Raw genomic sequence first — 18,633 nt, forward strand, 5'->3', positions numbered from 1 at the left:
AGTTTTAATAGATACAGAATTAGTGTTACCAAAAATCACATCACTGTGATCAGCACTGTCACTAAAAACACAGGTAAGGGTTATCAAAGTTTTACTTATGTAACCCTTCATTTTTATTTAATTTAATAAAAAAAAGGAAAAGGAAAGCAAAACAAGGCCACAAGCCAAAGATTGAACACTGTGACCACCATAAATTCTTTAATAACATCTTAAATTTAGGAGACTGACAGATAAACAGAATAATTATATCAACATGAAAATTAATTCTTTGAAGTAATATTGTTGCCTTTAGGCATTTCTCTATGCAGGAAGCCAGGAGGGAAACCACAGTCTTTGGAAATGCTTGTGGATGCCAGTGGCTGGTCAGCTCCTGATCCATTGCCATGTCACCTGCACAGCATCCTTCGGAGCCCTTTCCATGTCATTCAATTCTAATTTGCCATCAGCTATCATAGCTTTACCATGCACATTCTGAAATTAGCACTGGAGGCTTGACATAAAACCACAAAGGCAACTAAATTCCAAGTTAAAGCTGAAATTTCATTCTCAGTTCTCTTGGTTGAGGGGGTGCTGTGGAGCACATGGGAACACCCAGTGTTTGAAGCCCCAGCTGGACCCACACACAGAAGAACAAGCTGAGAGTGGAATTTCAGCCCAAGCCCTACCGTTAAAGCCACGTAGCTCTTTGTGGTTGGATTTCTCCTGTGTGGCACTGTTAGAGGCAAAAATAAACCCAAGTCAATCCCAGAGTTATTTTAAACTATGCTTACAATAATCTTGTGGTAGTAGTAATAGATTCTTCTCACCCATTGTGCCTCAGAATTTAAATTTTTGTATTCAGTTTGCCTTGAGCTTGCACTGTTGGAAACTGCTTAGGTGTTAGATTACAGATACCTTAATATCTGAGGTTCAGCCTGAAATACATAATTATTTATGTAATAAATAAATAGTATTACTATTACAGTATACTTACAGTATACCTGTCTTTACTTGAAACTCATTTTGTGGAATAAAAGAGTAAAATGCTTTTTGCCCAATACATGCATTTTTATGAGCAAAATGAGCTTTCACAGGATTTTTTAAAATGTCAGGAGTGTCAAATCTTTTTTATCTGAAGGACTCATTGGATGACTCAGGAAAAACTACTTAGAAATTAGTCAGGATTTAATTGAAGTGGGAAGGATACTGGATTGTGAAGAGAGAGCTCTCTCCCCTCTGCACTCATTAGATTGGTACTTTAAAAGAAGATCAATCTTAATTTTAAGTGATTGAATAAGCTTTTTCTTCAAAACATAATTTTTATTTAATCTTTGGTTAAGCACTTGGAATAATGATTAGAATAGTTATTCAAACATTTATTTCTTCTAATAACAAATGGGAGTTATGCTTATAAGTTGGGTTTGGGGTTTGTTTTTTTCCAAAAAAGGAGCTTCCTACTTCTTCCTACCTTACCAGCTGTCTTTGGTGGGTCTGGCATCCCTGCTTATTGAAGACTTGGAGAGGTATGTATTGGTGAAGAAAGTAATAGTGAACGAGAGAGAGGGATACAGCTTTTAAATTAGGTGGTAGCTGATCTAGCTGAGCCCATGCTTGTGTCCTGAAGGGTGTTCTTTGCAGATGATGAATTTCTTTAAGAGTGACAGGATGTCAAGAGTTTTGCAAAAGCTTAGGAAAAAAAGTAGGAGATGACACAGCTGATTTATTTCATCCTGTCTCATCCTCATTTGTGCTAGTTTTGAAGCTGATGTTCATAAGAAGTTAGCCATGGATGTTTTGCAAATCAAGGATGCCAGTTTCACAAAAAGAAAGGGGTGTGATGAGTCCATAATCACATCAGAGTTAATATGTGAACATGTGAACACAGAATCACAGAACATGCTGAGCTTGAAGGGATCCATCAGGATCATCAAGTGCAACTCCTGGCCCTTCACAGGACACCCATGTCACACCATGTGCCAGAGCACACTGTCCAAATGCTCCTTGAGCTCTGCCAGGCTGGTGCTGTGACCACTTCCCTGGAGTGTCTGTTCCAGTGCCCAAACACCCTCTGGGTGAAGAACCTTCTCCTAATACTCAACCTGAGCCTCCTCTGACACACTTCAGGCCATTCCCTCGGGTCTGTCACTGCTCACCACAGAGAACAGATCAGTGCCTGCCCCTCCTCTTCCCCTCACAAGGAAGCTGCAGACTGCAATGGGGTCTCCCCTCAGACTCCTCCAGGCTGAACACGCCAAGTGACATAAGCCACTCCACATACGACTTTTCCTCAAGGCCCTTCTCCTGCCCTCCTTTGGACAATCTCTTAACAGTTTAATACCTTGCTTAGATGGTGGTGACTAAAACTGGTACCTGTGTATTTGAGTTAAAAGTGTTGACTGCTGAAGTTCAGTGTTCTGTTATCAGTAACAAATTTAACTTTAGTCAGAATTCAGATAAATGCTGCAAGACTTAAGAAGCTTGAAAATCCAGTTGGTTTGAACATATAGAATTTGCTTTTTACTTCTTGTCTCAACTTTTTTATTTCTGTATTTATGCAGAAAAATTGCTTTTCATTCTATCATTTTGGTTAAAGGACAACTGTGAAACCGTTTTGCATTTTTTTTTAAATTTGCCATTGGGGAAAAATGGCTTTTGTTACTGTGAGAAGGATGTGATTTTAGTAAGAATGCAGCATGTTAATACCCATGGACCATGAAATATTCATTTGAGATTTGCGGCATTTGTTGAGACTTGTTAACTAAGCAGTTATGGAGTCGCTTGTCCCCTAAAGTTTTAAAAAGAATAAAGCTACATTTTTTGCTACATTTGGTTTGTTTTTAAGCAGTATTTTCCAGAACATGCAGGTCTGAACAGCAGCAGTGCACTTGGGTTCTAGCCCATGATGGAGCTCTGTACTGTAAGAAGCTTAAAACAGTTCTGTCTAAACCAAAGCAGGTCTTGGCTTCAGATACTTAGAGTTAGCCCATATTTTCCTTACATATCAGAATATGACCATTTTAAATCTAAATTATGAGTAATTTTTTTGTTGTTGTTGGTTCCATCCCACCCTTCATTGAAACCTGAGGTTTGAGGCAAACAAACATGCTGCAAGGGAAAACTAAGACTGACTGTAACAGGTGCTTGTAGCCTGTCATTCAGTGAAATACTTTAACAAGTCCTTAATGCTAACACAGAGCTGCAAGGCATGGGATTAAATGCCAAGTTGAAGCCTTCTATTTAGAAATACAATAATGTATAATATAATATGTGATGGTAATTGTTCCATGATTAATGTTCAAATACACAGTGTGTGTTCTGAATCTTCGAGTTTCTCGTTTTCCTGTTGTCACATACTATCTTTGAAATAAAGTGTAAATATCTCTGTTTCACTGGGTCTGTGTCCTCTTTTGCTGCCAGTAAGTGCTGGTGGTACTCATCAGAGTATTGTCAACTCGTATGGTTTTCATCCTGAGTCTCTCAATATTAATGAGGAGAGAGTGAAGTTGCAGATTTTTTGTTTGCTTGACTAATTGAATCTTTGGGTTTGGTGGTATGATCTCTGACTCTTTTGTTGGTGTTTTCATTGCTTTTCCCATTTTTTTTACTTCTCTGAAAGACAGGCCCATATTTAAACTGGAACATCATTATTCTCCCATTAGGATTTGCTTCACAGTTCAGAATTTCACTTCAGGAATGGCTCATTTCCATGGATACACAGAACATTTCAGCCTTTGCTGAGCCAGCCATTAACCTGGAGAAATACTATTTACTGTTTGGTGGGTTTAGGTCTTTGTTGAGTTTCAGCAAGCTGAATTTGGCTCAGCAAGAGCCCAAGTAGCAGAGCAGGCAAACCGGGAGGTGCAGGAAGACATGGCTGAGAGCAGAGGAATGGGAAGCAGGATCAGCCTTTGGTGACATCCAGCCATTAATTTGGCTCACCTGTCTTGTTAAAGCATGCTCTCAGTGAAGCCAAAAAATACTTCAACTATCATATAAGCATGTCATTCTTTAAGGCTATGCCATAAAAGCTTTTATTGCTGGTAGCTTTTTGTTGTGGCTACCCACAAAATACTGGTGTTGATCAAGATTGGGGATAGGGTTTTTTCTAATTACATCTTTGGTCTACAAATGTGGTGGACTTCTTTTCTTTTTCAGAAGGAAGATGTCATTCATGCAGACGTGGATGAAAGACTGTCTCTTCGAAAGCACCGCTTCAAGCATTTTGCATCGTTGGAATATGAAGGAGAATATTACATGACACCAAGAGATTTCTTGTTCTCAGTAATGTTTGATCAGGTTGAACGTAAGTTGTTTTCTTGTCACCGTATTTGTGAAGGAAAAGAATCTTGCTGGTCCCCTTAGAGATGTCATTTGCAAATTACTGGGATAAGATCCTTTATGTTACATAAATGAGCAGAAGCCAGTTTTTAAATGTTGCCCATATGGATGCTCACAGACACTGCTACCCTTTACACAAGTGAAGTGAGGCTGATGATTTAGAAATCTGATGACTTGCTGATGACATCTCTGCATAATTTACATTACTGATCAGTATGTAGTTCCTCAATTGCTTACATGCCACAGAAAATAGAATGAGTGTATTATAATGGTGTTCATACCATTCCTGTTCCTGTTATCTTCTATCCACTTCACCAGAGAGCAATTCTGTGACCTTTTTTCTTAGAGGAGGCAGTGACGGGAGTGAATTGAACAAGAATAATAGAGCCCAGAGTTCAGTTCTACATTGTTGATTTTAAATCTCCTTTGATTTTTACATAACCTAGTTAAGAAAAAATCAAAATCACAAGTGTATTTTCAAGAAGTTCTTTTAAAAGTGTACTTTCTGAGGAGAAGATAGGAACAACACACAAATAAAAGGTGCATAGGTTGTTGTCCCCCAGAAGGGAATTCAAGATGCATGGAAGGGTTTGAGAGACAGGGTGGAAAAAGGAGACCAGAATCCACTTTGATTGAAAGCTATCGAAATCCTAGAGTAGAAAACAGTTTACAAGAGCTGCAAGTGGTCAAAGAATAGGACAATTATTATTAGACAGAATTATCGGTAATAAAAGAAGTTTTCCGGTATCTGCCAAAAATCTGTAGGTGATAAGGATACATGAATTCACTGCTGACACATAGCTTCTAATATTACACAAAGCTGAATATAAATCCTTAGAAGTACTTTATGACCTTGAGAGTCATGGAGATATTTAGAATACTTTTTTTTAATGTATGGGTGTTAGACTTCGTTCATTAAGTCATTAAGTTAAAAACCTAAAAAGAAACTTATTTTGAGTTTTCCAGCCTGAAGGACAGTGAGTACAGAAACTTTTAGTTTTGAAAGTGTGGTTTTTAGACAGTTGTGTCCCAAGACAAAGTTAGAGCGATAGTGTGTTTCAGTTCTATCCATTCATCCATGTTAATTGGTTACTCCAAGTATAATAGTACACATGTAGATTTTTAATGAAGTGGTATGTGGTGATATTTATTTGTAATGCAGCCAAGTTAATTTCAGTTGCTTTGCTAATATGAGTAGGAAATAGTATTAAACAGAAGCGAATAAATAATGACAAGGAAAAAAACTTTTGCTCTAATGCATATTTAACATTTCAGATTGAGGTCAGGCTTGCAGCAGTAGCGTCACAGATGCTTGACAGAAAAATGTTGACACTTGAATCTAATGTTCCTAAATATTTTTTTAACTGTCATTGATAGAGATTCTTTGGCCAGTAGCATAAACACAGTGGTAAGCAATTCTCTTGATTTCTCTTGCTTGGGATTTTACATTTTTATGTGACTGCAAACAGGCACAGAATTTGATAGCAGAGAAATATGGCACTTGAAGTATTTTAAAGGCAGTGGTTTTATTCATTGTGTTTCAAAGCATTTCATATTAGGAAAATAAACAGACCTATCTCAAATGTCTGTCATGGTATATTCAGAGTAGGTTAAGGTAGTGAACTTAATAGCAAAGCAGCAGTTACTTTGGAAGCTTTCTGTTTATATAATAAAATAATTATCTTTCACCCTGAACAGTGCCTTTAGAAAGGAGAAAGGTATGACACCATTTACCCTGGAAAGCCCTTCACTTACTGCATACCTAGATGCAATTTTAACATGTGATCCTGCAAACATATGATGAGTCTTACAATGCTGAACTTCAAGCTGTAATGGTTTGGTTATTCTCTTACCTATTTTTGATTAATTGCTAATAAATAAAAAAACCCAAACCTCTCAGCAAAATCTGAAGCACCCTGGCAGTAACCATTCATCTTCATAAATATTTTTCAATTGGAGTTTTCCAATTGGAAGCTGTTTATGGTAATATGGAAGACTTAGGGCTGTTCTAAAGTTTTGTTTCTACTGTACGTTTTACAGACAATATGCAGAAACATATGGCCAGCCTCATGAGCAGTTTAGTTGTGTACATCAAGAAATACCGCTGAGGTTGATCTGTCCCTGTTCAGAGATAAACACTCCCACAAGGGAAAAAGGCAAGCAAAAGGAGGGATGAGAAACACTTATGAACTGAGAATAGGAGATATTGGCCAGCCAGCCCTAGGGTTTTTTGCTCATGGGTAGTTGTCACTGGGGAATTACTTTGAAATCTCCCGTTAGTTTTTAAACATGGTTGAATTAGTAGAAAGTAAAGGTGGTATTGTGTAAACCAGAAGAATTGTTGGTGCTAGCATTAAAAAATACCAAAATATTTTAGCTATGTGCAGATTGTCAAGTAAATTCCTGTACACAGTTGGGTGGAATTTATTGCTGAAGCAAAAATCTTAGGTGTGGCCTTTGACAAGGTTGCAAAAGATGCAATAAATTATGATTTATTATGGAACGCTTTACCAGATAAGAAAACGGAAGAACTATACTGCAAATATATCAGCTGTCATCCAGCCTAAGTGATCTTGAACCCTGCCTGGTAGACCTTAGTTCACTACCCCTGGTCGTTTATTTCCTAGTGCATGGGTTTCTCTATTATTTGTTTTCTTTAAAATATGGAGAAGTTGTGAAATATTTGCATGCCTGTTAATTAAATCACACCTTCAAAGTTATTTACTGTGAGGATGATAATGAAGAAAAATATTTACTGTACTGCCATGTAAGGAGAATGAGCTGATAACAAATGCAGAGTCTCCTGACAGACTTTTTGTTCTGCATATTGACAAAACAAAAAGTTCTGTAAAGGAATAAAGACACCGTCCAAAAAAAATGTGCTTGCTTTTAGAGGCAGTGCTTCTAACACCAAGTTACTCTGTAAACATGTGCCTTGTTCTATTGATGTTAGTTGTTTTATGAAAGGAAGCAGCCACCTCTTCATAAACAGTGACAAAGAGTAAATGAGATGTGGTGGTGTGGCACAGCATTTGTGCCAGTGCAAAACTAATATGATAGCATTTTTTTCTACCAGTTAGTTCAGTGCATACTAAATGCACCATTGGGGATTTTGGATTCATGGCTACATGCCACGTAATCTTGTGTTAAAACTGTTACCACAGGGATGTGTGGCAAACCATTGAAAAACCAAGTTCTTCTATGTAGTTTGTGGGATATTAATGTAAATCATCATAACTGATGCAATGATAGTTTAGTGAAAAAGTGTTCCCTGTTACTGTTCTTACTGTGATGTAAAAATACTTCACAGTGTCTAGTAATGTGATGTAAAATACTTCACAATATCTAATATAAATAATATAAACTTGATGATTTGCATTAGAAATTCTGGCACTTCTAAGATCACAGGTATGGGAAGGATAAATTATTTTATCCTTCCCATACCTGTGATTTTAGAAGTGCTAGAATTTCTGCTGATTTACACAGAATTTTCATTGCAGTGCAGGAGTCTTTTCAAGAGACCTTTCGTGTAAAATTTGTGTTGTAGACAGTTGTGCATACTTAGGCACATATTCCAGATTAGACAACTAATACTGTGTTAGGGCTCCGTGGAAATACCACCGCTGATGTGCTGTGGCAGAACATACATGAAAATCTGTATTAGTTTTTGAAAGGACTGCAAGAGTCCTTCAGGAAATTAAGGTGTTGCAATACATTGAATCTGAACTGTGCTTATGTTAATTTTTTTTCTGGAGAAGATTATTTTATTCCTCTTCCAGGTAGAAGATAAACCTTCAGGTTACCTTGTCTGATAACAATTGATGCTTGCTAAATAAAGATCTTGATCCTTCTATATCTGCTCAGTCCAGATTTGATGTGTTGTAGAATCTTCGTTCATTCAGCTGTGGTAAAAGAAATTTTCCTGTGTTCTACAGTACCAGAGTACCAGAGGCAGTATTTCCATGGCAGACTCCTATGTATCAGTGAGGATTAGTGTGTTGTAAGTTCCCTTGGAGAAGTTGTTGGAGTTGGTTAAGCTTTCTGTGGGAACACGGTGCAAAGTTGCGGTGTGTTTGCAGGCTTGTGGTTTTCTGTCACAGCATCAGTGTGGTCATGGCTGTGAGGGAATCTGAGGAAAGGACACAGTGCAAGGCTGTGGTGGCTAAAAAATTGAATTCTCTTTTGTCCTTAGTTGAGGTCAGTGCTGGTGCAGTCAGTGGTGTTGGGAGGGCCAAGAGGGACCAGGCAGTAGATGAGCGCTTCAGAATGAGCTGAGTCAGTCTTCTTATTTTTGGGTCTTGAGTTTTTTGCCTTTGGCAGGAGTTCAGATGCCTATACTTCAGTGTCTTCATTCTGACCTGAATTTCATACACGATAGCTAATCAGACTGATGTGAGTCACGCATCAGTGTCAGATCTAAAATCTAGGATTCAGAGTCAAAGAATAAGATTGAAGCTTGTATAAATGGAGAAGCTTTATACGGGAAGTAGGGATTGAAGTGTTGTATGGGGAACCAGCTGGGAACTGAATTCAATTCTTTCCAATTTCTAATGTGTTAACTAAGAAATTGTTTTCTCTCTATCTCTGCATTTAGTGGCTTTTTAGTACAGATATGTCATTGTTGCTCAAATCCCCCAAACACAGTAGAGAACTCTGAGTATGCACATGACCATGCCCAGTGGTAGATGGAAGCTAAAGTGAAGATAAATCCAAAGAAAAAAACATGATCATTTAAGGTCATTCGATTAATCTCTTCTGAATTTTAGAAAATGAAACAAAATCAGCCATTTCTAGCCAAAGCTGCTTCGTCATCATTTACTCATTTCTTAAAGTGGGGTTGTGAGTAAAGGAAAATACTGTTCCTGTTAAGGAACTGAACAAAAAAGCAAAGATAAACATTGATTGCTGAAAATGTCCTCCATACTGTGGATTTTTCATCCTCAGCTGTTCTTCATCACCCAAGATCCGACCACCCTGTCAAAGTCTTCAAAGTACCTTACTTTCACTTTCCCTTAAGTTTCCAAGTAGAACATTAAAATGGGTATTGTGCGTAAAATACTATATTGTTTTAGATCTAATGTGCCTCAGCCAATTGTTGGTAATTAATTAAATTAAATAAGGGAGTTTTTGGGGTTTTTTTTTTGTCCTCCTCAATTAGATGTTAACTCTGATAACTAATGTATATAGGCTGTATGTTTATCTAAAAACTAATTTCAGGGTAAATAGTTCTTTGTTTAGAAATATGGCAGAAATTCCTATGATCTTGATAATGTGTATTTATGTCTATTATGTCTATATATTTTACTGTTAAGTCAAAATAAACACTAATCCACTTTCATAATGGTTGCATCACAAGGTACTACACAACAGAATCAAAGACGGGATTTTTGAGGAAAAATGCAGTGTTCCCTCCTGCAGCATTCAAATCTGCTCTGCTGCTCAGGCTTCTTTTTTGGTGTATTAGCCACTGGCCTCTGCACCAACATATTTGTTTGCTCCCATATTTCAGAAAAGTACATTTGATTGAGAGTCCGAAAAACATCTGAAGGAGAGCAGCGCTGAGAGCAGAGGTGTTTGGTGAGTGCTGGCTTCCAGCACTGTAGCCCTGTGGCTGCAGCAGGATTGGCGGTGTGCATGGTTAGATAGGAGAGCAGGAGAAAAGAGAACCATGGAGCAAAATCACTTAAAAAGGAGCATGTTTTAGCATATCATTGCAGAGGGAAAATGTCTTTTTTTTTTTTCCCCTTCAGTTCTATTTTCCTGCCTTCAACCATGTTGAAGGTACCTGAGATATATTCTTTGTACAGTTAAATAGGAAAATATATTTTTGATCCTTACATTTATACTGACGTTGTATTAATTACATTTGTATGTTTGCAGGTAGGTCTGTGTGAGACAGCAGTAAGGTTATGCTGAACTCATGTCTCTGTTATGATTGATTCCTATTTTCCCTTTGTGGCATTGATGACTGGCTGAAGAGAGATGCAGATTGAGCGTTCTTACCTCAATTGACTGCAATGCTCACTGATTAGGTAAAAACTTGTGCAGGATGATTTGAAAATACATTAATAGCTATTTACCTTTCAGAAAAAAAAGTTAAATGAGAAGATAAATTACAGCTTCTCAATGAATGAAAGCAATTTATAAAAACTCAGCACAAAACTCAGCACAAAAATAATACCGATAATAAAAGCAATCAGGCTTCAGCAGAGTTGTGGGCAAGAGGCAAGTGGTCTCAATGCACATCTTGAAGGATTTGGTCATTTAAAGTGTGAAAGTTATTGGTTATTTAATGGCATCTGAATGGAAAACAGATTCCCTGAAACGAATGAAAATATATTGTGTGCGTACAGAATACTTGTAGTGCAAGTAATGGAAAGATCTGGTTATTAATAACAGGAGTCTGCTTGTTGCATAAACATCATCTGCCTTAGAATTTCAGAAGTCTTGCAACAGTTTCTGCTTTAGTCAAGTATTCCAGTTTTGTGACATGCTAATGTGATATTTGAAATACCTAACAGACAAGTCACTTTTTTTATACATATGGGCACGTTTCAAGAGCTCATACAATCATTCTTGGTCTCTGAATATTTTTCCTATCTTTAAAGATTTTTCTGTTTTTTTAGAACACCACACACTGTTTCAACTACTTTTATAACATACTGTCAACATACCACAGAAGATATCTTTGGGATTTGTTCTCCCACAGGTCCTGAATACTTTTTGACAGATTACTTCAGTATTTTTTTAAATAATTCAGTGGAGCTTAATCAGTTCTGAAGCATCCTGCTTAACTGACAATTAAATCTTAACAGATGTAGCGTGAAAACAGATTCAATGAATTTTTTCACTTTTAAGTGTATTTTAATTTCTTGCAACATATGTCCTCAACACAGACAGGTATTGGTTTATACCTAAGAAGTACAGTCTGGTTTTAAAATTCCTTGGCTTGCATTCAGTTATTTAAGAACTGATGAGGATCTGCAGACCACTGACGGATGATAGCAGGTGCCAGGAGTGCAGGTCAGACTCCTGCCAAAATCTAGCACACATTCTAGCCTCATATTTTCAGTTGTTTGTAACTCTTTTGGTAGTGATGGTTCTGTGCTTTTCCTTAGGCCAATGCTGAATTTTTTTTTGTATTAGTCATATGATTTATTATTTTTTTACTAACCTTGATACAGACCACTATTTTTCTCCTGCTTGTTCTTACATTCTTTCATGTAAGAAATGTTACATTGAGTTTTTTAAAAATGCCTTCTGTAGAACCACAGAGTATCAATCACTTTGCTTCTAGGCAGTAGCAGCAGGCAAGGTGTGCAGCCTGCTTTGGTAGGTGAGAGGAGCTGTCCTTACTTGCCAAACAGCTGGCGTCTCCAGGGGATGTTGAGAAGTTCCATTGCTCCCTGTTTGGAAAACACTGGCACTGATTCCCTAAGTGAGAAACTGGCCAGGTTATGCTCTGTTTTTCACTCCCCAGCCTTGCACCTGCAGTGGGTTATAGCACTGATTGTGCTCAGTAGCCTTCCTCATCTGCTGAAACAAAAGCAAATAGTGAGTTCAAAGACGTTTTTCCATGTGTAAAACACACAGGTTCCTCTTGTTAGAGCCACCTGCTTGTATGGCAGTGCCTCCCTTGTCTTACCAGCCTCATTACTGCAGAGGAGAATGCAGACAAGAGACAATTCTTAGTAATCAAATCAGCCATCCAGTGTTGTCCAGTCCCTCAGAGAGCTCAGGTCCTCACATCATCATCCATACTGCTGGCAAGCACCTGGTCATTCTGCTAGCTACATCTTTTTTTATAATCTTTCCCCTCAGACCTGGAAATGCCTGAAAGTGAAAGGGTTTTACAGACACAGCTAACAAAAAAATACTACATTTTGTAACAGATCCTGCCTTGGTTGTTACCAGACAAGAAGTAGCTCAGCATTGCTGGTAGGTCCAAATCCATCCTACCTTGCCATTCTTGGTTTTTCTAGCTGCTTTTTTCAGCTGATTAGTGTACATGAAATGCCAGTGTCCAGTGACTTTGTTTAACAAGAGCTGCAGTCATACTTGGCTTAATAAAAATTTTAAAATGGGCTCCTTGCATGGAATTTAAATAGAACACATGGCCAAGACAGCTACCTTTTGATGTTTTTTAGTTTATTCCAGTTGTCTTTCAGGACTGATGTTTGAAGTCTTCAGAATGATGCAGCTCATTTTCCCAGGCTCCAGCCTTCTTTTCAAGTCTTGAAGACATGTCCTTTGTGCCAGTACTTCTGGAACTACTGAGACAGTGAAATTTTGCTGCTGCATTGGTATTGGCAAGCTCATAATAAGTCACATATCCCGCTAGGGAAACTGCCAGTTGCAGAACACAGAGGCCTTTTCTCCTTTTCTGCTCCACTCCAAATGTTGGGGTTTTTTTTCATTTTTGTTTCTTCTGGGGAAGGGGTGTGCATTTGTTTGTGTGTCACTCACACCCTGATAGTAGCATTTTTTTCTTTCTGTGGATTTGTTGGTGACATGGAATGTGAGAGCTTCCTTCTCTTTCACTGTCAGTTTCTTGGGAAAAACTATAAAATCTACTGCTCAAAAATTTCATCTGTTTCTCTTTGAATTGGCTAAGGAGAAACATTTTTTGCCAGCTGTATGGTGGTAAAGGCAGTCTCTACCACTGAAAAAGTGAGAGGGTCTTTAAACCAGTATGGTCATTTTAAAAGTACAGTGGGCAACATAAATTACTCTGCACTTACACTAGAAGAAAGCTGTCCATTGTTTGCTTTTCATTTGTACCAACTGTGAGAATTATAAAAAGCCCATTTAAAATTAGATTCATTTGTTGTTTCAATCTCTCTCCTCTGCAGCTGAAATAAATGCTCATTTCAAGTGGACAGTTGCTATTCTTTATGTCCAGTATTTCTGTAAAGAGGAGAAAGGATATCTGCTTAGTCAAACCATTGTAAGAGCAGTCATAGTAACTGCCACTGCTAACCTAAGTTAACATCTAATATCTCATAATATATTTTTATGGATTTGCATCCTCTATTACTGAAGTACTTCATGGCTTAGTACTTGTCTTTAACATTTCATAGCTAAGTGTTTCAAAAATTACAGATATGTTCTGTAAGTCAGCTCCTATTTCAGCAGTTTAAGATAAAACAAACTTAAAATACAGACCTCATACATTTTTTCATCCTCAATTTAACATCCTTTTTAACCACTGCTTATATTGGAAAACAGTGACACAATATCTCTGTTGCTTTAAAACTCTGCTGATATCCCTACCCTAAAAGTGGTCACTGTCTGTATAAACCCTCTTGCTCTTATGCTCACATTTCCCATTTCCTAAAATAGTGAATTTTCTTCTTTTGAACCTTAGCTCTGTGATACATTATGGATAGTTAAGCTACCACTCAGCCCTGGTCTTGTTAAATTAGCAAACCTGAGTTTATTTTTATCTCCTCTGTCTGGATGAGGCCATCCATTCCACACCTTCATGTAGGCATCTTTATTCCATGCTTTTCTGAGTGTGATTTATCCGTGTAAAGCCAGCATCATTCTCTGGCTCACAGCACAATCTGCTAGCAATCACTGTGGTCTAAGGGATGGAACGACGATGGAAGTCAGGAAATTCTTAAATTAAGACTGTTACTGAAACTTCTGAATGTCAGACTGCAGCTTTAGATAAGGAGAAAAATGGTTGAAAGCAGTGCTCACTTAGCAAAATGCTGAACTGCGTGTACCCTGTGCTGCACTCACAGTCACTGTGTGCAGAACAGCTTCCAGCACGAAAGGTGCTTTGGTCCTCATTTGTACCTCCATGTGTCTGCCAAGCTGAGGATACTGGGGCAGAGCAAATTACTTTCTGCATCCTTAGGTGAGGAAATTTTTGACATAATCATTGTATAGTGATTAAAACAGAAAAAGAGAGATCTGGCAAAGAACAGCCTCTTAGGAGGTATGTACAGTGAAGGCTTGATGCCCCCAGGTAAGGTACACTTGCTCAGGGAAAGGAAAAAGTTGTTCATTTTTTCAGTCCACAGTTGCTCTTGGAGGAGAAATTAGTATTGTCAGAGAAGCTGAGAATGGCAGGAAAGAGACACCACAAGGATAATTGGGAGTGGTGGACACAGAAGCCCAGTATACTGAAGGCTGCTGCAAGTTAAATGAGACATTAGTGGGAATTGTGATGTAAAGTGTACTTCTGCATTTGGATTTGCCTTCTTAATTATATTTACTGAATTAATTAATTAATATTATCTCTTCTATTTCTGTCTTGGCCTATAACAATGTTTCCTCTAGTGCTTAATATGGTCAGAATTCTTCAGAAAATCTGACTGTAAAATAAAAGCCAGTGTAAGCCAAATGTGTTTCAGAGGTTTGCTTCATCAGATTATTTTAATTCAGGGGGAGAAAAGTTTTTTTTCTGAAGAAATAAGACAGTTCTAGAAAATAACTTATTTTTGAAAGAAAGTTGTGGTCTTCTTTGTCTAGATTTTTTTTTCTTTCTGAAAGATTTTTTCTTTATTGTGTGAGGAGTTTGAAGTCAAAGGGTCAAGTGATGGCTTATCTTTTCTTCTATTATTTAGTCTCCAAAGATCATTCTTTAGTGTAGAGGAGGTATTCTAGTTGGTGCACAAGACTTTTTGTTTCTACTGCTATAGAAGGTTGATGAATATCACGTAAGTAATTTTTAAACATACTATTAACAGTCTTAATTTTTTCCTGAGTTGCAAATTTACCAAGCTGTTTTGACCAGTGTAATAAGGTATTATTAACACCTGGTTTTAAGCTCTTCTATGATTCCTCTTAATTTTAGTTCTTTCCAGTCTTCTCAGCTTTTTCATGATCCTGCTCCTCTTTCCATTACTTTGTCTACTGAATAAAGGCAATGTTTCAAATTAGTTTTATGTAACTGTCTTCACTCTGCTTTTTTGTGAAACTTATAAAACCTAAACTTATAGAATCTCTTCACTGAGCTTTTTGCATGGCAAAAATAGGTTAAACCTTTCATAGCTTAAAAAACAGGAGCATCCTGTTATCATTTACATACCCTTGGAGCCCCTGCTGTAGGAAAGCTTTCCAAACATCTGTTAATTGCTATGTGGCAGATGTTAATGGTGGATAAACAAGTCAGACTCAGCAGGGGCTGTTACTGGTTTGCTTGGAGATTTTCTGTGTGCTAATAACAGAATGAGCTAATCTTAGAAGTGGAAAGAAACTCCAGGCTAATTTAAAGATAAAGGTGAGAATGATGTGGACCATCAACTGAAGGAAAGCAAGTCAGCCACTGAAAGGAACTCCAATTAAACAAGAGAAGGAAGAAGGAGAGAAAAAGTAGAGATTGCAATAATGCTTGAACCTTGAGAGCTATGGAAATAGTGAAGTAGGTCTGTGCAGGATCAGTAAATGCTCAAAGCAGTAGACAATGTCTTCTGTATGAAAATTCCTAAACACGGTTATTAGAATGTCCTTATCTTTCCAAAATGCAGTTGGAAAAAGTAATGTCATCGCTGGGATGTCATCTGCACTAAAGTGGCCTTCCTAAAATTTTCATCTAAGGTTGCACTTCAGAGTCTTATAAAGGAAAAGGTTTCTTCTGGAAATTCTGCAATGACAATATTATCTTAATTCAGCTCTGAATAGCAGTTCACTTTATCATTAACATCCTTATCATCCCCAGGAATCTAAAACATCTGAAGTGCTGCAATACTGCACCTATGCCGAAAGTCTCTTCCCTTAAATTAGCAGTTTTATTATTTTCGGTTTTTTTATTCTTCTCCTTCCTTAGGCTGATTCACTAACATTAATGGGGATTAGTTGCAATTATTAAGCTTCTGTTGAAAAAGAAAGTGATGCATTAGGTTCTGCTAGAGTAGGCATCCATTAATTCAGTTCATTCTTTTAATAAAACTAATTGCAAAATGGATGTGTTCCTTTGGTGAGTCTTTATGAGCCCTTGTCTTTCAATGGATGATGTCAGCAGAATTTGGGAAGGTGGAGAACAAACAGATAATATCATCAATTGCAAAAAGACAAGGTCTTTGGTGTAAAACTGTTGACTAGTTGCAAGTGGACCCAAAACAACCTTGTGTGCTTTCTTTTGCTTATATTTGTCATATCTTTTAGAATTTCCTCTTGCTGACAACACAGATGGTGACTAATTTACTAAAATCTTTCCGAATGTTCAGTTAAGAGAATTATTTCATCCCTTTTTGTCCTCTAATACAAATGTATTTGTTGTTTCTTCAAGAAGAGTCTGCTCCAGAGGTGAATAAGAGGTGTAACTAGCCCAGCCACCCTATGCAGTAATTGAACACCATCTAGTGGGTGTCCACTTAATCCTTTCATTTCTAAACAGAATCTGTATTGGTTATAATTTACAAAGTAATTGTTCTCTAAACTCAAAAGCAATGCCCTCAAACAGCTAGGCACTGTAAATTGCATGTTCGTGAAGGGGGCTTTTGTTCTGGAAGACAAGCATAATAAGGGTTTGAATTTTAGGTGTTTATTGTGCTCTGGACAGTAAGACTAAATGTCCTGGGCCTTGATCTTAAACACACATTTCACATTAATGAAATTACCAATATAGAATTGTTTCCTTTCAGTAAAATGCCCCAATTCACTGTTAAATCCAGTATTACTACTCTCATGCCTCAACAAATAAGGCAAAAAAGCTATATTGTAGGTTGTCAGTGAGAACTGAAGCCAGGCTACAGCCTTCACTGCATGAGAACGTTGTTGCTCTTAGTATAAGCAAGGGGGCAAAAGCCAAAAGCTGCCTGTGAAGCCTACCAATTATTGCATGTTTTTGGTGTTAGTGTATGTTACAAAAGCACATAAATGGATATTTTCTTTTTGGAAGGATTGGTCAGGTGACTATTAAATTAGAGAGATGTCTTGTATTCATAACTGTTCTAGAAACAAATGTCTGCAAGCATGTGGTAGACCCAATTGAACATGGTCTTGGGCTACAGATCCTGATTGTCCTTGCTTTGAGCTTTTTCCTCTTGTTATTGTGAGAAGATAAGGACATTCTAGTTACTGCAGTAACCTCCAGAGCTCCCTTCCAACTTCAGCTATTCCGTGAGTGAGGTAATTTCCCTTAACCATGGGGGAAGCCCACTTCATGGGTTTTCCCACAAGCTTCTCAGAAACTTCTCAGACCACCTTTCACAATCACCAAAAAGATGCTGGGTGTAATATATTCCCTAGAATGTTACCACATTCTAGGGAAAATAAGAACAATAAGATGTTTGAAAGGATGTGTTTGCTCTGTGGGGAATGTAAGGCAGCCCTGAAGGCCTCAATTTGTAGACATTTGATGGAAGGACAAGGCACTAGGAGAATGAATTATGATTACCACCATCATTGGAATAGTGCAGCAATTTAAATCAGACATCCTGCTGTTGAGATTTCTAGATTTTGCAATAGCAGTGTAGAAAAACATCAGCTGCCTCTTTCTCTCTTTTTTTTCTTTTAAACATCTGACTAGGGACTGCTATAATATGATAAATGACAGTTTCCCAAACTGATATTTCTAGGAAATTCCATTATATTTTTCTAATCAGCTGTCACCTCTTTGAGTATTTTTGGCAATATTTCTAAGACCTTTTACTGCATGTTGCTGTAGTGAAAGTAAATCTTTTTTAAAAAATACAAAACATAACAAAAGAGAAAGCATTAATGATGGTGTAAATAATTTTGATATGTGATCGGGTGAAACAGGAAAACCAGTAAAAAAAAAAGTGAGCTTCTACATAAACGGGATTTAAGTAGCTATTTATATTTACAGTACTCTTGAGAATCCATGCAATTTATGTAAAATGTCAATGCCCCTGGTTGCATTGACACTGCAGTAATTTAAATTGCCTAGATGCACTGATATGTTAGCTATTTACTGCTTGGACACAAGCACAATTAATGTCTTATATCTGACAAGAATTACAATAACCAGTGCATTTTTCATGCTGATACCATTAATAAATGCAATTTTTTCACTTAGTATTTCTAGTTTTAATTTTGAAGTTTTAAATTACTTCATTAGTAAATCATTAGATTTTTTTTCCTGTTCCACTAGAAATAAGCAATATCAACAGTACCCTGAAGTTTGTGCTTGGGATGAATAAGTTTAAGAAGGACACTATTTCATTAACAAAGGAGTTGAATTCATTTCACCAATTTTTGACCTGCCCAGTGGATGAGGGAAAGGCTGTTGTCTACCTAAAGTTTGGAAAATCCTTTGATACTTTTTCCTTCAGCATTCTCCTGGAGAAGCTGGCTGCTCATGGATTGGATGGGTGCACTGTTCACTGGGTAAAAAACTGT

General features: G+C 37.4%; 1 protein-coding gene across 1 annotated transcript in view; it reads left to right on the forward strand.

Moving 5' to 3' along the window:
- MICU2 (mitochondrial calcium uptake 2) overlaps positions 1-18,633 on the forward strand; it is a 133,810-nt gene that overhangs the window by 67,005 nt on the left and 48,172 nt on the right. The window contains exon 2 of the mRNA XM_064409234.1: positions 4,135-4,282. Within this exon, the coding sequence (XP_064265304.1) occupies positions 4,135-4,282 (148 nt within the window). The remainder of the gene's footprint in view (positions 1-4,134; positions 4,283-18,633) is intronic.

Source organism: Passer domesticus, chromosome 2 (assembly GCF_036417665.1).
Source record: "Passer domesticus isolate bPasDom1 chromosome 2, bPasDom1.hap1, whole genome shotgun sequence".
NCBI classification, from domain to species: domain Eukaryota; kingdom Metazoa; phylum Chordata; class Aves; order Passeriformes; family Passeridae; genus Passer; species Passer domesticus.